Source organism: Phocoena sinus, chromosome 11, assembly GCF_008692025.1.
Source record: "Phocoena sinus isolate mPhoSin1 chromosome 11, mPhoSin1.pri, whole genome shotgun sequence".
Taxonomy (NCBI): domain Eukaryota; kingdom Metazoa; phylum Chordata; class Mammalia; order Artiodactyla; family Phocoenidae; genus Phocoena; species Phocoena sinus.
This window is the reverse complement of record NC_045773.1, coordinates 68,571,091-68,592,123: the sequence shown is the minus strand read 5'-3', so window position 1 is coordinate 68,592,123 and position 21,033 is coordinate 68,571,091. Positions and strand designations below refer to the sequence as shown.

General features: G+C 54.9%; 1 protein-coding gene across 1 annotated transcript in view; it reads right to left on the bottom strand.

Annotated features, from left to right (window-relative positions):
* Positions 1-20,822, bottom strand: part of GLP1R (glucagon like peptide 1 receptor) — a 37,225-nt gene extending 16,403 nt beyond the window's left edge. The window contains exons 1-6 of the mRNA XM_032650165.1: positions 20,733-20,822; positions 13,336-13,432; positions 12,202-12,309; positions 4,564-4,682; positions 4,110-4,216; positions 552-705 (exon numbers count right to left, since the gene is read on the bottom strand). Coding sequence (XP_032506056.1) covers positions 552-705; positions 4,110-4,216; positions 4,564-4,682; positions 12,202-12,309; positions 13,336-13,432; positions 20,733-20,810 — 663 coding nt within the window. The 5' untranslated portion in view covers positions 20,811-20,822. The remainder of the gene's footprint in view (positions 1-551; positions 706-4,109; positions 4,217-4,563; positions 4,683-12,201; positions 12,310-13,335; positions 13,433-20,732) is intronic.
* Positions 20,823-21,033: the final 211 nt, after the last annotated feature.

The window sequence follows — 21,033 nt, the reverse complement described above, 5'->3', positions numbered from 1 at the left end:
CTGGGGGCAGAGGAAGGGTCCCCAGGGGACAACAGCTCTGCCCCTGCCTCTCTTGACCCCGCTCCCAGTCGCCCCAGCTGCAATCCTGCCGTGGTGAATGCAGGGTGACAGAGCTGACAACCTCCAGCCGGAGCCAGTGTTAAGAACTTGACCTGCTTTAGCTCATGGGATCCTCACTATCCTGGAGGGAGGAAACTAATATTATCCCCATACAGGTGAGAAAACCGGAGTCCAGAGAAGTTAAATCACTTGCCTAAAAGTTAGCTAGTTAAATGGCAGACCTGGAATTCAAACCCAGGTCTGTCTCCAAAAACCACTCGCCTGAATCAAACAGAACTCGCTAAGCGCAGGGCAGTAACTCCCTTCTTAGGCTGGGGGCTCCCCAGCGTGGACAGCCTCTCCCTGCCTCTCCCATCACACTGGGGGCTCCCTGAGGACGAGGCCTGGGAAGCTCTTGCCTTTCTTTGTACCAGGCCTGGGTGGGGTGGGGGAGACAGACTTTCATGGACTGTCCACCCCCTCCCCAGGCCCTCCATGGACACACCACACACCTGGTAGGAAAGGAGCCCATCCCACTGGTGCTGCTGGGCGGCCGTGCTGTACATCCACTTGAGGGCTGCATCCTTGATGAAGACGGACAGTGCTCGGAGGATGAAGGATGCAAACAGGTTCAGGTGGATGTAGTTTCGGGTACAGTGCAGGTGTCTGCAGGAGAAAGCAGGGCCCGCCCTGGCACAATGGCCGACACTTCTGCTCCGCAACCCCCGGTTCTCAGGCCAAAGCACACCTCAGGCATGTGTCCAGCTCTGGGACCGTGCTCCTGTCTTTCTTCCTCTGGATGCCCTTCTTCCCCATAACCTTGAAAATCCTTTGGGTCCAACTGAAATCCTGCCTGGCCATGAAGTCTTCAGCTGTGTGGTTACTGCCACCCCCAACCCCGTCCACACTCTATCTTTTCTCTGCTGCATCTTCTCTTCTACAAAGTCACATGTAACCCAAGTGATTTGTGTGAGGACCACTGTCCCCACTGGGGACTTGCTTGGCTTCTTGATGACGGCCCATGTCTAATATGCCTCCAGGCTGCCTTACAGAGGCAGAGTGAGGCTAAGCATACGGCAGGAATTCAAAAAGTACTGGATACAACTTCAACATCCTTTCATGCAAAAACACATAGCAAACTGGAAATATGAGGGCATTTCTTAACCTAATAAGGGCTATCTAGCCAAACAGGAGCAAACATCATTCTCACCTGAAAATTTTTAGAAAGATTCCCTTTAAAATCAGGAACAAAATTAGGATTTTCCAGCTGTAAGATCTACTTACATCACATCTACTCAACTTTGTACTACAGATCCTAGCCACTGTCAGAATGCAAGGAGAAAAATGCATAAGAACTGGAAATAAAGACACAAAACTGTCATCATTTGTAGATGATAGACGATCTTCACAGGAAATCCAAGAGAATCAACACACAGATTATTAGAACTAATCAGAGTCCATTCAATAAGGTTGCTGATAGGTATGTTTATGTACATCAGCAATAAACAATTAAAAGTAAATTTAAAAAATTCATTTGCACTATTTTTAATTGGCTACCTAGAGATAAGTCTAACAGAAGAAGGCATGATTTCTATGGAGAATACAGTAAAACTTGCTTAAAATTATTAAAGAAGATGCAAATTAACGGAAGATTCACCAGATTCATGGATAGAAAGACTATCTTGAAAGTGTCTATTCTCTTCACAATAACCAATAAATTCGATATAGCGATAATAAAAATTCCAACAGTTTTTTGATGGAAAATTTAAAAACTTATTATAAAGAAGAGCCAAGGGCCAAGAATATTCCAGACACTCCTAAGGAACCACAATGTAGGGGCCCTTGCTATAAGAAAACCAAGTTGTTTTTATTTTTTGGCCATACCGCATGACATGTAGGATCTTAGTTCCCCGACCAGGGTTTGAACCCATGCCCCCTGTCGTGGAAGCGTGCAGTCTTAACCACTGGACCGCCAGGGAAGTCCCAAGAAAACCAAGGTTTTTGACGAATCTATAGTGGTTAAGGCACCATAGCACAGGCAAAGGGACAGATAACTAGACCAGTGGAAAACAATTCACATGACAGAGACCGGCTCAGGCACAGATGATGCTTGCTGCATGGCAGAGCAGGCACTGCTATCAATAAATGGTCCTGATGCAATCGACATGTATACATGTAATATGCATACGTGGAAAAATGAAATTAAATCTCTTGTTTTCACTACAGACAAAAATAAATTCCAGGTTCACCAAACAGCCATAAGGGATGTGCAAAACTTATGACCCTGGGATAAGGAAAGGTTTCTTAAGATCATAAAGAAATTTGGCCTTTGGGGGAAAAAAATTGATAAATTTTTTTATCAATTGGAAAAATGAGTTTTTGTCAATTGCTAACACTTACTGATAAATTTATTTTATCAATAAAGCCAGATACATTGATATATTTCATTCCACTAAAATTAAGGACTTCTGTGCATAAAAGGCACCATAAAGCGAGTGAAAAAATAAACCCCAGGCTGAGGGGATATATCCTGGGTTACTATCCAGAACATACAAGGAATGCCTAAGCTAAAAAGAAAAAGCCAAATAATCCAATAAAAAAGTGAGCAACGGAAACGAACAAGCAATTCACAGAATGAAACATAAAAAGTATGCTAGATCTCTCCAGGAATCAGTGATACGCAAATTAAAATCATAGTGAGATATTTCACACACTTCAGGTTAGCAAGAATTAGGTCTGAAAATAGGAGATATCGGTGAGGATGCGAAGCCAAGGGAACTCTCGCGTACAACCAGTAAGAGGGCAAACTGGCATGACCACTTTGGAGAACAACTTCACGACGCTTAATAAATTTGCAAGAGCACGCTGTATTCAGACCAGGCAATTCTCCTCAGAAGCATGTGCCCCTGGAGAAATGCGCAAGGGGTCATGGGTAAGAATGTTCACCGCAGCAAGGTTTATAATTCAGAGAAGAAAAAAAAGAGAAACACCTCAAACGTCCATTAGAAGGATAACAAATAAATAAACTGTAATATATCATACAGTGGAGTGACACTTAAAATGAATGAAACAGAACTGCCTGTATCAATGTGAATGAACCGCACAAAAACATAATGTCAGGCCAAAAATAACTGCTGAAGAATATGTCCAACATGCCATTAAAATACGCAAACCCCACACTATATATTTGTATAGATACTTAGAAATGTGGTAAAAGTACAGAGAGACGCGTGGGAATTGTAAGTGGCCCCTCAGGGGTTCCCTCTGGTGAGGAGGGAGCGTTACTCGGGGAAGCTTAACCGCGCGGTGGGCTTTAGTTCTTGGGCTGGATGGTGTGTGTACACAGGTGATCATAGTATCAGCCGCTGTATTTTCAGATCTCTGAACATTTCATAGTAAACGGGGAGAATATTCTCAGTGAGTGCATTTATTAAGCACTGACTGTGTGCCCAGCCCTGACTGTGCCAGAAGCCATGGGGACCACAGGAGGAATGTCACCTCTCCTGTTCCTGCTGGCTGGTGTCCTGAGCTCCTTACCCTCGGAATCCCTCCTGCCCTTGAACCCAGCCCTCCTGGCCCACCGCCATCAGTGCAGAGGGCATGGGAAGAGCCTGGTACTCTGGAAGGAATGGCTCATCTAGGTTAGACCTAGGAAAGAAATTTTCCATGGGAGCTGACAAGCTCCAAAGAGAGCAGAATCTCTAACCCCCTGAGGTCTTGTCTAAAATCATACTGAATTCCCGATGATTTGTTACATACACTCACCGGAGAGGACTTCCCCCACTCCTATCACCCACTGTTAAGGTGTGGAGCACGTGCTTTGTGTGTGCGTGTGTAGTGTTTGTTTTTCCTTTTTTGCAGTATTATACGCACACATTTACCCAGCACAGATTAGACTAAGTACACAGTGTCGTAGCCTGTGTTTTCAGCCTCGTAAGTCTACCACATAGCTGGTGTGGGTTCTCTGGACATCTCTTAGGAGCGGAACCTGCTGCACTGCTGTTTCAGCTTGGTGCCCCCTCCTCTATCTGGGGACAGAACGGCAGGTAAGGCTGAAGCAGCCCCCTTACCTGAAGCCCAGGAGGATGGCCGAGGCGATGACCAGTGCAGAGAAGGAGAGTGCGTAGCCCACTGTGTAGATGATGTAAAGGGACAGGAGCTGCTGCTCCGGGGAGTTCTGTGTGCACACGGGGGACACAGTGTACAAGGGATGGCCCACAACCCTCCTCTCCCACATTCTTCTTTCCCACGGGACAGGGGCAGAGGTGGGGCCCCAACGCAGCCCCACTGGGACCCTGGAACTAAGAAAAAGAATAACCTACGGTGATGGTCCTCGGATTTCTAGGGCCCTGTTCCAAGGCCAGAGAGGTGAACGCACACCACCTCTGTCCAGAAAGCATGGTGTGCAAAGCCCAAGAGGCAGGGGGATGGGCAGATGGCCACAGACCAACTCGCCAGATGCCCAGGTCCCTGCTCCCATGCAGCTGGCACCCTGCTGCCCCCTAGCTCGCCGGCTCAACTCACTTGGTCCCCTCGCTTGGACTCCTCGCACTCGGACAGGTCCCTCCAGGGCAGGCTCGAGTTGTCCTTGTGCAGCCACAGGCCATCGGTGGTGCAGAACCGGTACACGTGACCCTGCAGCACTGGGGCGGAGACACGCAGGAGCTGAGCCTCGGCCCAAGGCCACCTGCCCCTCACCCCTCTCCACCCTGGGGGTCACCCCAGCTACCCCAGAACTGACCCCTCTACACACACACACACACACACCCTCGGGCCTTCCTCTCCTGCCTTGTGCCTGTTTGACCCACCCTCGGCCTTTCCTCTCAGCCACCCTGGAATGCAGCTTGATGAATTCACACTGTTGAGATGAGACCGCGCTAGCCCATTTCCACACCCCTGCCTCAAATCGTGCTACGGACAAGGTTTGGTGCTGACGAGCAGTGGCCCCAACAGACCCACAGCCCCCCTCTGAGACTGCTGCTTCACAGAACTCAGGCCCCACCTTCCTGGGCAGAGCAGACCCCAGGAACAAAGAGCTCTTGAGAGAAAGAAGGAGACCCAGCCTCATCCTCAGGGAGCCCCGGTCTGAGGGGGAGACACAGCCCTGCCCTTAAGAAGTTCTAATCTGTTGGAGGAGACCCAGTCCTATTCTCAAAGATCATCTGATTTAAAAGGAACACATAGTCAATGGCAGAGACATAGCCCTTAGAGACACTCTGTTCCAAGGGGTAGTGGTGCGGGGAGGGAAGACCAGCTCTTCCCTTCAAGTAGCTCCAAGTAGCTGGAGATGGAGACTGTCCTTGGAGACCTCCCAGGCTGAGAGTGGGGAGACATCCAGCCCCTGGCCTCAAGGAGCTCCCAGTCTGAAGGAGGAAGGAAGCACAGTCCCTGGCTTCAGAGAATCAAGACTCTCACAGAAAACAAAAACCAAAAAGTGCAGAAAGGAATAACATAAATGCAAACCGAGAGAGAGCAAACACAGGCCCAGCAGGGCTGGGGGTGGGATGTCCCTGTGTCCACTCACATCCCACCTGGGCATCTGGCGCTGAGGCGACCACCCTGCCGTGCCTCACTGTCTGCCCACCCAGGGAGGGGGTGGCTTGCAGCCCCAAGTTTGCAGTGAGATCACAAGAGGGGACAGGGGATTACTTGTGTCTGAGAGGAAATGTAAGTCTGACCCCAGGGCCAGGAAACTGGGGACAAAAGTGGGGAGAGATTTAGCACAGGGGGGATCAAGGAGGGGAGCTGGAGCCAGGACGAATTTTAAAAGATTTAAAAATTCTAAAAGACAAAAGATTTTAAAGACCAGCCTCCCAGCTGTGGGAAGAAGGCTCAGCGTGAAGGAGGGAGCATGGAGAAGCCGCAAGGCCCTGGCTGGCAGTGGCTGCTCAGAAGTTTCCAGGTGGGGAGGCAGCAGTAAGGACAGGTCTGTGGAAAAGGATCATTAACATGAGTGCCTGATGGCGGCAGCATCAACCCCAGGGCCCACACCACCAGGGCCGGGAAGGGACGCACCCTCTAGGACGGGGCTGTATTTCACAGTTCACAAACCATCAACCCTCCCACTGCTGCCATATGCCAGGACACCTTCACTTTAGGGGCCAGGAACAGCTCTCTGCCTGCAGTCAGGCACCTGCAGGGCCTACCAGTGGGACCCTTGTCCTCCCTGAGCCGGTCCCTGGCTCCCAGCCCACTCTCCCCTTTCTCCACTCCCTTTCAGAGACCCTGACCCGCTTCAGGAGACAGAAGTTATCTGGTAATACTGTGGGGTAAGTCAGCTTGCGGCATCACTGCTTCTAGAAGAAACTGCATTTTAAGAGACTTCCCCAGGAAGAGAAACAAAAGCCTGAAAATGTAATGATGGGACTTCGGGCAGTGGGAGGAGCAGTGTCCCAATAGCCCCCTGGCTCATTTATGAACAAAATCAGGAAAGGACAAAGGCAGAGAACGGGAGGCACCAGGTCTGATCTAAGCAACTAGAAGGGCCCCCAAATGTCTCTCTTATCTGCTGCATGGATGCCTGGAATTCTTCACCAGGGGTTGAGTCTTCTGATATAAGAGCATAACCAGTCTTCAGGAGTCGATGACCCCAGAGCAGTTATGGTGATCTGGGCTGACTCCATGGAGAGTGAGACTTATATCAGAACCTTCTCTGGAAACCCATTTAGATGGGAGGAAATGGGGAGAAAAGAGGAGGCAGAGGGGCCAGGGGAAGGGAGAGGACATCGCAAAGGGGCCCAAACTGTCGAAGCGCCATGTACCCAGGACGCAGCCCGCAGCAGTGTGACCCTAATAACAGCCACCTGCCACAGCTGGCACAGGGTCTGGCATACAGGAGGCACTCGAATTGATGTTTTCCTTCCTACCTGCTCCTTTCGAACCCTCTCTGCAGGCTGCTCACTCATAGACTCAGGTTTTGAACACCTGCTGTATGCCTGACACCTCTGAACATCACGACCACCTTACAAGGTAGGCACAGCAAATCCCACTTTACAGATGAAGCAACTGAGCCTCTGAGAGGCCACGTGACTTGCCCAAGGTCATCCAGCCAGGACGCGGCAGAATCAAGATTGCAGCCCTCATGGGGCTTCCCTGGTGGCACAGTGGTTGAGAGTCCGCCTGCTGATGCAGGGGATACGGGTTCGTGCTCCGGTCTGGGAAGATCCCACGTGCCGCGGAGCGGCTGGGCCCGTGAGCCATGGCCGCTGAGCCTGCGCGTCCAGAGCCTGTGCTCCGCAAGGGGAGAAACCACAACAGTGAGAGGCCTGCGTACCGCAAAAAAAAAAAAAAAAGGTTGCAGCCCTCAGCTCTTGGCCTCCAGAGGCCAAAAGTCAGCAGCCAAATTCACTGCTAACAGTCAGCAATGGCCATGTGCCATTTATCTGCCCTTCCTCCAGGCTTGGACTTGCCAGCATTCAGCATCCTCCCAGCAGGTCCTCTTGCCAGTTTGCGCCCCCGGCACCCTGCCATTCCTGGGCCCTCTGCTCAGGGCAAGCTGGGAGGGTAGGGAGGCAGTGTGTGCACAGATGTATGTGTTACTGGAACAGTGTCAAGGGATCACCGCGTCCCTGCGAAGCTCAGTGAGCCTATACGAGTGCGTCTGTCAATTATCCTTCATTGGCAGCAAATATTAAAAGCCAGGGCTGGTTCCTGGCCAGGCTGTGGTCCCCAGGTGCCCGTGTTGGCTGGAGATGGGGTGGGTATGGGCACTGTCCGGCTTATCAGCCCAGCTTTATCTGGCCCAGGTGCTGCTGATAAATCATAGCCAGAGGCTTGTCTCTGGTCTTGCCAACACCAGGAGGCAGCCAGCCGCATGCCAGGAGGCCTAGGGATATTTCATTAAGTCAGACCCTGGTGCTGGAACTAAAACCCCCAATTAAACACTTCCCCTCCCGGAAACCGCAGCGGTGTCTGTAATCAAGCTAACAGCCGCCCTTCCACGTGGACGCGGGCACTCAGGGCTGTGGAGAGCCGCTCATGAATCCATTAGCTCCTGCATCCTGGCAACAGCAATGGCCAGCATGGGCTCCTGGGCCCCCATCATCTCCTGGGCCGGGAAGCCAAGATTCAAAGCGGGCAGTCATAGGCCCTCCCCAGAGTGCTGGAATGAGGGTCAAAGGCAGGGCTCGAACTGAAGGTGTCCGCTTGGGGTGGGGGTGAGGGGCAACGCATCACATCACAGCCTAGGAGAAGGAGCTCGGGTGCTGAACGACAGACTCAAGGTCAATCCTGGTTCTGCCCTCAACCAGCTATGGGACCTTGGGCAGACCTCCCCAGGTCTCAGTTTCCTCATCTGTAAAATGGGAACCCTGATAACTTCCCAGGTCTGTGGTGTGAGGATTAGGAGATAAAGCATGTGAAGTGCCTGGTACCTGGTTGGTCTTCAAAATAGAGTCACAGTGAAAGACCTGCTGCCACCCCCCCTGCCCCCACCAATTCCTCAAAAGAGTACCCCTTCACTGGGGGTGGGCTGGAGCTTAGGACACCGCCTCAGCCGGAGCTCCTCCAGGGCCAAGCTGGGGCCTCGGTTTCCCTCTGGCAACCCGGGCCTGCTGTAAAAGCTCAAGGGAGGCACCTGTCAGAGTTTCCAAGAACTGTGAGTTATAGACAATTTTGAAAACATTTTATGACTCTCCTATAATTAGAACCAAGCTAACAGGTAGGGATCAGAAGGGGGTGCAGCTAATGAGACTGGAATGATTTGTAATGAGCAGATCAGCTGTTTGTGGTTAAACAAGGCTGCTGGAGGGCACTCGGGTGGCAACAGGCTCTCTGAAGCCACTCCAGCCTTCTGGTTTACAGAGAAAATCTTGTGGACGCAAGGCATCTCCTTTGAACGCCTTCCTTCCTTGACTCACCTGTTCCCACCCTCTCTGTGCAATCCCCAGTTCTGAATTAGAGGGGTCAGAATTCAAGGACTTGGCTGGCTTCCCTGGGATACTGTATAGTTCTGAGGCCTGGCCTGGCCCCATCTCTGAGCCTGACATCCTCCCTCCCTGGAGGGCACTTTTTCCCCCTTCTCCATCTGCCTGTTCTTCCAGGCCTGGCCCCGATATCACCTCCCTCTGGAAGCCTTCCTGGTGCCACACCCCAGGCAGAAGAGGTGGCCCTGACCTCCCTCAGCACCACTTCCCAGGCCCCTGAGCTGACCTCTTCAGCCCCATGGGGAAGGTCACCCCTTCTCCCCAACACCCACATACTCACACACCCCTAAGGTCTCACTGACATCCCCAGCTCCTGACACAGACCTGCCCCGGGGAATTGTTCTGAATTTAATTCTTTCTCTAGTCACTCATTCTTCTTCCCTGCTCTGCACCCCAGAAGGCTGACCCCTGTGGACAGCGTCACTTGGGCTCTTTGCCCTCCGCTGGGTTTGGCCAATGGGAGGCACCAGCAGAAGGTAGGAGGGTGGAAGGAGAGAGAGGCTGGGGTATTTCTCCCTTGCTCCCTTCTTGCCTTGATTCTGAGGTTCTGGCAGTGGCATTGCCCCTCTGTGGCCAAGGCCCTGCCCTGCTGGTGGCCTCTGCATCACCACGACCTCCAGCTGTTCCTGCCCCACGCGGATCTAGGGATGCTAAAGCTTCCCACTGTTGTGGTCCTTGGTGCTTTATGTACCTCTTTGGCCCCTTAACCCTGCCAGCCTCTGAAGTGGCCCCTCCATTAAATTCTTTTCAAATTCCCAGCTGAGTGTGTTTTCTGCCAGGACCCTGCCTGAGACCCGTCCCCCTTGTTTCTCCCCACTTCGAACTCCCACTACGACGTTTTTCCACAGTCTACCCCCTTGATCAGCCCAAGAAAGTTCCAGAACTGCCCCCTTCCTGCTCCCCCATGCTCTGGGAGGGGGTGAGGGGAGCCCCTAGTGCCAGCTTCTGCCAAGCGGAACAGCCAGGACAGGCCAGAGACAGCAATTATGCTGCAGGAGCCCACGGTGGGTGTCTCTGCAGGTCCCTAACTCAGAGAGAGGGGAGAGGGAGGCAGAGTCTGTGATGCCACGTGTCAGAAAAGGGAGTGAATTAGCTTGGTGAGTCAGGGGAGGGGGGCGGGGGCTGGCAGGGGGCCTGCACAGTGGCTGCTATCTTCACAGAGAAAGCAATAAAACCGTGTTCGCTCATAAACGGGCACCACCAGGACCTATTTCCTGCTCAAATAAAATTAAAGGTGATGGATGGAGCCGCGAGCGGCAGGCAGAGCTGGGGACAGCTTAGTGCTGAGTGATGGGCCCTGTCCTGCGCCTGGCTCCCTGGGGTCTAGAGGCCCGGCCCCAGCTGGACAGACAGCCAGTCCCAAACCACTGGAGGGCAAGGAAAGTGTGCGTATTGCGGGAAGTGGACGAGGTAAGTCAGGTAGGTGGAAGAAATTAACAGCAACCATTTTTCAAGAACCTACAATCCTCCCAACACCCCCATCACCTGGCTTTATCCCATCTCCCACATGGCAAGCTGAGGCACAGAGAGGTCTAGAAATTCACTCAAGCTCACACAGCCACTCAGAGCAGCATCAGGCAGAACCATAAGATTGTACAACTCGACGTTTTCATCTCCAGGGAGAGGGCAGGCAGCTCACCGCTCTCCCTCGGGGTGTGCCCAGCCAGCAGAGGCCCAGGCCACTCGCCTGTCCCCATGCCCGGAGCCACGTGCACTGGATCACACACACATGCACACATACGTGCCTGCACACTGGAGGAAGCCTGGTGTAGCAGTGAAACATGCTTACTCTAAACCAGACTCCTCGGCTTATTCCTGGGTCTGCTACTCACTTGCTGTGTGAGCTTGGAAAAGTCACTTAGCATCTCTGTGCCTCAGTTTCCTCCTCTGTAAAAGGGGAGGGTCACCAGAGTGCTTGCCTCGCAGGGTTGTGTGAGGATTAAATGAGTGTAGGTGTGTAAAGTGCTTACAGCTGGCCGCAGAAATGCTGCGTGAAGGGCACTGATCCGCTCTGTGTCTTACGCAGGCGCCTGCCTCTTTCCAGGCCCAGGCTCTCCCTGTGCACCTCAGGGTGGGGTGGGTATACTGGGAGGGAACAGCAGGAGAGAGTCTCCTCAGGACTCCTGCCTGGGCTTCATCTGACTCCAGTCCTGTGTTCTGAGGTGAAGCTCACACCGGGCCCCGCCAGCTGCCCTGATGTTCCACTAAGGGGCTGCCTCTCCCAGGAAGCCCTCTAGCTTCCCAGAGTATGACCTCAGTCACACTTGCTTCCGGGCCAGTTTCTGCTTGGTCTCAGGCCCCTTCGGTGCACCGTAATTAAGAGCACAGGCTGGCTTCAAATCCTGGCCCTGCCATTTACCACGTCATCTGGAGCGAGTGACTTAAACCTTCTGGGGCCTCAGTTTCCCTATCTGTACAAAACAAGCACACCCACGGGGTAGTTGTAAAGATTAATTGAATACTCGGCTTTTAGGGCAGGACTGGGCACATAGCAGGTACTTAACATCATTATTATAAAGTAGTACCCTTTCTCCCGTCCCGAGACTGTGAGCTCTTTGAGGCAAGGGTGCTTGTCTCCTGTTAGCCTCCCTGGTGCCTGGGACAGGTGGGTGGGTGTTGGGGGGCACATTAACTCCCCCTCCAGTCAGAGCTCCCCCTGCAGATCTCTGTACTCCAAAGAGTCTCAGCTTTCCCAGTGCAGGCTGTCCCCTGCAGACAGGAGTGAGCCGGGGAGGGCCTGGGGGGCAACTTCATCAAGCCACCGATCACTACTCCCGTCTGGGTTCATCTGAGCAGTGAACCCCTGAAGAGTCAGGAGGTGGCTACAGGCCACTACCAGGTGGGCGGCACCTACAAACACACACATTACACACACACATACACACACACGCATCAGAGCAATGACACCTCTGAGTAACCCTACCCCACACCGAACCCCCAGGAACTGTTCCTACCTGACTCCTTTCCTGATGCAGGAGGGTGCTCATTTCTTTAAGTCAGACGCCACGATTTCCCCGCAGACCCCACCTGCCAGATGGGCCTCAGGCCCAGGTTACACCGGATGCCACCCCCTACTGCTCCCCACCCCCAGGGGAAGAAAGGCAGACCACCAGGAGGAGGCCCAAAGACCTCCTGGAGCAGGGAGGCTGTGTCTCAGGGGAAAGGAGGCAGCACGAACCCCGTGCCAACTCCACTCCCACCCCAGCCTCCTGGGCACAGGGTGGGGGAGGGAACTCACCACTGCTGGCCCAGGGCAGGTACCAGGGGCAGCTGACGTTCACGAAGGAGCCCGGCGGCCCATCCGGCCAGCAGGCATAGTCATCAAAGGTCCGGTTGCAGAACAGGCCTGGTGCAGCGGGATGATGGCATCTGAGTCCCAGCCTGGCTGGGGCACTTCCCCCCAAAGTTCCCCACCGGGGAGGCTGCCCGGCAGAAACCTGTGCTCGGCTCACCTCCACTGAGGCTTCCTACCCACCCAGCACATTCCCACCCAGCAGGTGTCACTTATCAGCAGTGGGACTTGCAGCAAAGTACTTAAGGTCTCTGTTTTCTCACCTGGAAAATGGGGTTGATCCCCAGCCCACAGGGCTTTGTGGGGACAAACAGCATAGCTAGCATAGATAACTGAGCATAGTAAGTGCTCAATAAACGATCCTCGTGGGCCTGTTATTAAATTACACACCACGGATGAGGGGGACGGTAGCTCTCCAGGCTAAGAGAACCCTCCTCAGGTGACTGGGTCATGACTGCAGGTCAGGACTGGAACACAGGCCTATCAATCCTCCGCTCTTTTTTTTCTTTTTTTTAACATCTTTATTGGAGTATAATTGCTTTACATGGTGTGTTAGTTTCTGCTGTACAACAAAGTGAATCAGCTATATGTATACATATATCCCCATATCCCCTCCCTCTTGCATCTCCCTCCCACTCTCCCTATCCCACCCCTCCAGGTGTTCACAAAGCACCGAGCTGATCTCCCTGTGCTATGCAGCTGCTTCCCACTAGCTAGCTATTTTACATTTGGTAGTGTATATATGTCCATGCCACTCTCTCACTTCGTCACAGCTTACCCTTCCCGCTCCCCGTGTCCTCAAGTCCATTCTGTATGTCACTCCCCCTAAACGTTTATTACTATAAGTACGTGGGTTGGGCCTCCTGCCCTGGCACAGGCTGGGAAGTGCTGAGGAGGACGCAGAATAGAAAGGCCAGGTGTCTGCTACTGAGGGGCCCCAGTCAGGGGCGAGGGGGAACACAGCAGCTACGAGGCCGCACCCCAAGGCATAGGGTAGATGAGGGGTCCTAGAGAGGCAAAAGATGCCCAGCCAGGCGTGGGGCCTCCCAATGCCGTGGAGAGCTGGTTGGGTGCACTCACCTGTGGCTGGGGGCGGAGCCTCGGTCAGGAAGCGCTGGCACTGGCGTCGGTATTCTCGCCATTTCTCCACTGTCTCTGAGAGGGACACGGTGGCACCCTGGGGAGAAGAAAGAAAAGGGGGCCCCTTAGGTCCAACCAACCTCTCTTTTATGCCCAACCCCACACACACACTTGGTTTCTTGATGTCCAGGGGACCTTAGAGCCCCAAACTCCACAGGCTTTGGCCATCTCTGAAAGAGGGTGACAACACAAAGAGGGGCTCCAGGTGGATGTTTTTATATCTTTATCCCTCCCAGGGCACAGCCTGGGGTGTAGTAAATGTCCAGCCAGTGGCTACTGAAAGGACACTGTTGGGGGTGAGCGGGGGAAGGGCCACTGGCTGGGCGTGTGTCTCATTCATGGTTTCATCTGCCCTCACCCAGCAGAGAGCGTTCTTGAGGGCCCTGGGCTTTGTGACTGCCACGGGCTCCCTTCCAGCACCCAGTCAGCCTTCCTGCGAGGTTCTCACACTTTCATCCACCAGTCTTGATGGCAACATGCAGGCCCAGAGTGGGAGAGGGGCTCAGTCAAGGTCACACAGCACCCCAAGGAGCAGAGCTAAGGCTAGGACCTGGAGTCTCCCAGATCAGTGACTGTGATGGAGCAGTGGAAGGTGTGGGCTGAGGTGGGATTCAGCGCTGGTGATGCTGACCACTAGCATCCCTCCTGCAAAATGCAGTCATGTTACCTGGGAGGTCAACATGACCCCCACCGTCTCCTTGTAGCATAACACCACAGATCAAATATTCAGCTCTATCAAGTGCAGGAGAAGTCCTGAGGACATGGGGTGAAGGGGTCAGAAAAGTTCCAGAACACAGAGATTGGGTCTGCAATGGGAGGGGTCCCCCTCTCTGTGAATAGATAAGGTAACAGAACTGGCTTTTTAGAGACCCATGCAGATGCACCCAAGTGAGAATTATCCACGCCCAGACCTTTTAGTCTACTTCTTTAGATACGTCTTGGGACTATGTTTCTTTTTTATTTGTATTCTTTCCTGAACAGGCTTAAGATTATAAATATTCCTCCTTTAGAGCCTGCAGACACACAGATGACCAGGGAGCCCCTTGTATAAAATTTAGGACCTATACATAATTTAAAACAAAATTTCACTTTTTGAAATCACAAAAATATACATGCGTGCTGAAATTAAAACAGCTTCATTTTGGGAGTTTGCACCACCCTTGACGGGTGGTGCCCTAAGCACACTGGATCTGGTTTCCGGGTAATCCTGCCCAGATTTAGGCTGCGTTGGGGCTTACAAGACGCTTCCCGTAAAGACACAGGTTGCCTTGGGCTCATCCCTGGCGGCACAGGAAGCCCTAGGGAGGGGACAAAGCTTGATTGACAAGCAAGGGGACAGTCTTGAAGTTAAGTGTGCCGAGGCCACAGGCAGAGCTACCTAAAAGACAGTGCTCTTCTGAGCGCAAAGGGCAAGTGTATTTGTTAAACAAATAAGTAAGGAATCAAACCCAACAGCGAAGGCAGTGTCAATTTTAGCTACAACTGAGGGGTCAGCGCAGTTTTCACTAGTGCCAGTCCTGGTGGATCCACCCCCCCACCTCCGCCCGCTTTCCTTCTCCTCCCTGGAATGCAGCAGCTGCTGGTGGTCAGGGCAGGGAGACCAGGGAGAAATCCCACCTGATCTCTCTAGGAGGAAAGCAGGCAGCAAGCAAGGTCGCTGCTGGGAACTGGGGCAGAAGGTGTGTCTGGGGCAGGGAGCGCGGACTAGGAAGCCCATGGGAACCAGAAGTCTCAGGGTGGAGGGAAAGGCAAAGGACAGCACCGGGAAGCCAGCCTGGCCACCAACGCCCCGGAGAGCCTCGAGACAGAGGCAGCCCTGTCACCTGCTCGGAGCAGAGCCTCGGACAAGAAACCATCTTCAGACGGGGGCTCCCTGAGGGCAGGGCTGTTTCACCCTCAGGCTGGGGCTCCTTAAGAACAGGGGTTGTGTCCCCCCTGAGACAGCTTCCTGACAACAGGGGTCCACTGTCTGCCTCCCGCCCCAGCTGAAGTTCTCCAAATACTGCTCACCGCACCCGCCCTGCCCAAACACACGAACTACCAGACCTCTGGCCTCTCCCCACCTGGCGTTTATGGAAGGAATACTGTACCAGGCTCTGGGTGGGAGGACGGACTGGGGGGACACAGGGAGCGCAGAGATGAAGGCCAGAGCCTTGGCCTGAGACAGTCCCCAGGCTACTCGGGGGTGGGGTGGGAGCAAATGCTCTTCAGGACACAGCAGAGAAGGCAGCGGTGAAAGTGCTCAGGGAATGGCTGGGGCAGGGCTCGGTGAAGACTTGAGAGCCCTGGGGGACGCCGGGGATTGTGAGCTGGGGTTGGCGAAGGGAAGGGGTGTAGGGAGAGACTGGGCCCAGCAAGGTCAGAGGGTGGGCATTTCAGCAGGAGGACCCAGCAGGAACGAAGGGGCAGAAGTGGGGACGTCGGTGCTCTGGTGAGCAAGCAGAAGACAGCCTTGGACTGATGTTCAGGAGAATTTTCTGGGCCAGGGAGAGAGCAGCAGGCAGGACCTGGGACAGATGTGAGGCTCCGGTCTGGAACGAGGCTGGGGTCACCCGGTGCAGCAGGGGCCAGGGGCTCAGGGGAACACAGTTACACAGAGAAGCGTGAATAGCCCTGGCTTTGGGCTCAGAGCCAGGCCTGACCCTGGCTCTCCCGTAAATTAAGTTTGTGACCTTGTGCAAGAGTTTTAACTTCTAGCCTGAGCTCACACCTGCACAAATTGGGAATAACGATAGTCCCTGCCTCCCCGTGAGCATTAAGTGAGTTAATGCTTAGAAGGGCCCCTGGCACGTGGAAAATCCACACTCAACGGCAGCTGTCTACGACTTCTGCTGTTGACAGGAGACGGCAGAGCAGACCGGGCGGCCAGGCTTCCCGGGGAGTCCGGGCCCCACCCCTCCCTCATTTCTAGGAACAACAAACTTCCAGCAGGAGGAAAGGAGCATATTTTCCTGCCAGGGACCGATCATCCTGCTTAATTTGTGGCATCTTCCAGCTGCAACATAGCCATTAGCAAAGCCTGCATGCCCGAGGGCAAGGAACTGTGAGGAGGGGCAAGGCCCTGCCCGCCAGCCTCGGACCCATTTCATCCTCCTGTGATGTGAGTCCCCGCTCCAGGCCTGGTGAGGAGGGGCTGGGGGTGGTAAGTGGTGGCGAGGATGCAGTGGTGGAGGCCCCTGCCCCTCAGAGGCAGCAGAGCTGGCCGGGAGATCAGGGCAGCAGTGGGGGGCCCAGCGGACCAGGGTGAGGGCAGCTTGGCAGTTTTTAGAATCAGGACTCACCAGGCTTCATGCGAGTTCTCTGATGCGGGGGTAAAGGCAAATGGGGACAACGCCTGGGGCGGAGTTTACAGTAAGGAGAGGGCGTCTCTTAGGTCCAGGTGTTTGGGACGGAAGCAGGAGGTGACAAAGAAGATGCCAGGAAGGAGTGGTGGGCAGAAGAGAGCACTGGACAGAGAGCCACACGTCCTTGGTTTAAATTCCAGCTCTGTCTGTTAACGTGGGACTGATGGGACAAATTTTAATCTTCTGGGACCTCAGTTTCCTTATCTGTAACATGGGCATATCGTTCTTTTCAAAGAGTTCCTGTACAGATCCAGCAAGACAAAGTAGTGGAAACCTTTAGGAATTATCCAGCCCTGTACGAGTGAGCAGTGCTCTAAGGAAGAAGAGCAGGAAGAGAAGGATGTGGAGAGGGTGAGGGGCTTTCCAACACCCCAGGACGGCATGCTTTCTCCAAACACTGGCTGCTAATGTGAAGAATTCCTCTGGCAGTTTCATTTCTCAGTGTGAATAAGTGCACCAGATTCTTTCCTTTTCTGGGAACCTTTCTGATAGAGGGGAAGGAGGAAAGAGAGGCCACTAAGGTGGGAAAAATGGGAGAGGGCCTCCCCAAAGGAAAAAGAGGGCTCCCATGACAACTCTGGCGCCTCCCAACAGATGCAGCCCTGCATCTTCCCTGCAGCTCCTCCCAGGACCCCTGCCTCCTTCTTCTCTGCCCAACTTCCAGAGCCCAACCATCCCCGAGGCCCTCTGAGACCTGGAGGGATGGTGCTGCTGGACCCTGGGCTCTTGGCCCCATTCTTTGTCCTTATAGACTCCAGATACATGAGCAGAAGGGCAGGGAAAGGAAGACCACACACACATTCTCACGTGCACCAGACCCCTCACATGGATACACTGTCACACACATTACCACACGTGTGTGGAGCACATGCTTACATACTAAGACATGACACGGAGTCTCTCTCCCACACATGAACACATAGACTGTCAGGTACACACACACGTACACACACACACACACACACACACACACCCCTTGACTGACATATACTAAAGTCACACTGTCACATGCATAAGTACAGAGAAACAGACACACATTCTGTCACAAGCACACTTTTCTCACCCACACACAGACACACACTGGCAGACACTCATTCACACACTAAGATGTCGCTCTCATACACACACAGACCTCCCCATAGATGCAGTATCACACCTGGAGTCACAAACACATACACACTGTCAGACACACAATGACACGCTGAGATGTTTCATACACGGCGACTCACAGGCAGGCTGTCATACAGAGGGTCACATCCAAGTACAGAGGAGAAACAGGGGTTCATACAGCCCACACCCCTCTCCCCCTGGTCCCCCTCTCCTTGTCTCTCTCTCTACCTGTCTCTATCCTGTATCTCTGTCTCTCTCTATCTCACACGCACACAGAGGAATCTGTTCGGGGGCAGGCTGCAACTAAGGAGCAGCCTGTTCTTCCTCAGAGCAAGGCATCCAGGGGCAGGATGTGCTTTCTTGGTTGCTCTGCCTGGCCCCCACCAGACTCCACGTCTGGGAGGGAGCCCAGCTCAGGACAAAGTCCACGGTGACCGCCGCGCACCCTGGACTCCATCCACCCTTCACTAGAGTGCAGAGGCACGGGGCCTCTGACAGCCCCCCTCCCAGCCCTCTTCCCCTGCCCTGGAGAAGGCTTCCAGATTCCCGAGGACAAGTGGGTCAGATCCCCCAAGTGACTAAAGCTGCCATTTCTGGGCGCCAGCGTCCCAACCCTCTCCATTACCCCATGGGGCAGCGCTGGTGATCCCTATTTACAGATGAGGAAACAGAGGTTCCGGATGGTCAGATGTCCTGCCCAAGATCACCAGCTAACCGCAGACCTGATATTTGAACCCGGTTTTGTCTGGTTCTAATTTGGAGTGTCAAAGTCTTGCCCGTCTCCTCAGTAGACCAGCTCCCTCACAGGGGTCTTGCGGAGGAAAATTATAGGGGAGGGGGTGGTCCTTCCCGGCAACAGTGAAGGAGTAACCTAGGTCCCCTTCTTCAGAAGTCAGTTCTGCCACCCTCCTGCCGGCACCCCCTTCCAGCCTGGCCAGCCTGACTGTGGGCAGCTCACTCCATTTTCCCTTCAGTCCCACTTGGGTGAGCAGGTATTAGGCACCAGCCCAGCCCCGCACCCCTTTGTCCTCTCTGTTCCTGGACTGCTGGGTTCACCTTACACAGGGAACCCTCCTTTTCTGAGATTCGTCCCCACCGGCAGTGACATGAAGGGAGCAACCTAGTCTTGCTGATCTCATGAACAGAAAATAGATTACAGAATTCACCATTGCTTAGAGTCACACGCGGGCATGAGGTTGTGTCGCAATTACTGCAGTCTGACCTCAAAGCCTGTCACTCAGATTTCCACGGGTCAGGGATGCTCACAGCAGGGCAACCCCCGAAGCTCCCCCTCTCTGCTCACAGCCTGGCTCATCCTGCCCTTCTCTGTCACCCCAGGACTGTTATGGCCCCAGGATATTGGGCTTTTGGCCCAGGGCTGAGGAGTGAAGGGGGGGAAGAAAGGGCAGGTTCAAGGAGCTTGACTCCTCTGGGCAAAGGAACTCTGGGGAGAAGACAGGCAGCATTCAGAACCTCTCCTCTTCCCTTAATCCAAAGCCAGTCTGCAAACGGCCTGGAGCAGGATGGGAGCAGGCAGCAGCGCCTTCGGCCCCAGCCCTGCCCCAGCCGGAGGAGGAGGCGAGAGAGAAGCAGGTAGTGGGTCTGCAGTTCTGGCTCCCAAAAGATCCCACGCACACCAGGGAGGCCAAAGTCTGGTTGAGCGTCGGGGGGACAGTGGTGTGGAAGGAGATGCCTCCTGCAGCTGGGGCAGTAGCTGGGCTGGGGACAGGGAGAGGGAGGGAATGAGTCTGGAAAAAAACGTGGGGGCTGAAGAAGGGCTGGCACCTTAGCTGGGAGGCATATCTGTCCACATCTGGATTCTCAGCCAGGGGTGGAGTCGGCACTCATCAAAGACCCCTCCTCCCGCCTTCCACCTGCGCTGGGACAAATTTCAAGGCCTGTGAAAGCCCCCTCCCCAAAGCTCTTCAGGTCTGGGGGTAAGAGTGGGAGGTCACGGGAAACACGGCTCTCTGGCATAGGAAAGCCTGCACCTCCTCTCTGCTCAAGTATCTCACAGCATCTCTGGACAACTCTCTCCTAAAGCAAGCTGACCACAGCCTCCAGCCCAGGAGCCTGGAGGCAGGAAAGGCAGAGAGGGGCTGCAGGGGTCCACCTGTGGTCAGCCCTCCAAGGGCATCCAGGAGGCCAAGGTATCTCCACATGTCCCAGTATGGGCTCTGGTGCATGTTGACCACCAAGGGGGTCAGAATGGGGGTGTGTCAGGCGAGTGTGTGAGGGGAGGCCTGCCTGCTTCTAGAGGAGCAGGGAGCCTTCTAGCGTTTGCCTTGGCGTGGAGCTGGGGACAGGGGTGGCTCTCGAGTTCCAGCTGGGAGGTCAGGGGGAAGGACAGCAAGTTGCCACCGCAGGGTACCTGGGGCTATGAGTCAAAGGCTGTGCTGGGTGGCTGGTGGGGAGGGATAGAGCTGGGGGTCCACGCCCAGGCCTCTCTGCCTTCCCAGGGGGTCTTTGATAGTGAGCGGGGCACGGCGGGGAGGGGTCTGGGGCACAGTGGAAAAGGGGAGGTCGGGGAGCTCGGGCTGTGGCCGGGCCGCTGGCACGGGTTTGCGGCAGACGGAGTTGGGAAAGTGGTCGGGGGGAGATGCGGCGCAGAAGTCAGCGCACGGCGGCCGCGGGACAGCCCGTGGCCCGGCAGAGGGGCCCGGGCGGCCAGGAAGGGGGCGCCTGGCCGGGGCTGCGGGAGGCGTCCGCCGTCCGAGCCCCCACCTCCGACACCCAACTCTCCAGGTCCCACTCCCCGAGGCTTGGGTTCCCGCCGCCCGCGGTCGCGGAGTTTCGCTCAAGTCGCGGCCGCCGCTGCCCGGACGCCGCGCCCGCAGCAGCCCACGCCGCCGCCTCCCCCGCCCCGGGGCCCGCGGGTCTCACCTGGGGGCGGGGGCCGGCCCTGCCCACCGCCCCGAGCAGCAGCAGCGCCAGGCGGAGCGGTCCGGGGGCGCCGGCCATGGCGGGGCTTTCAGGACTGGGCCATCGCTGCCACCTGCGGCACCGCGCGCGCCACTGAGCCCGGGCGGCGCGGGCGCGGGGGAGGAGCCGGCGCTGGGCCGCCCCGCCCGCAGGAGGGGCCGGGTGGGTCCCGGCTTTCCGCCCCCGCGCGCGGAGGCCCCTGGGCCCGGCCACCTCCGGACCGGAGGTCCCGGGCCCTGCGCTCCGGGCTGGCGCCGCTCGG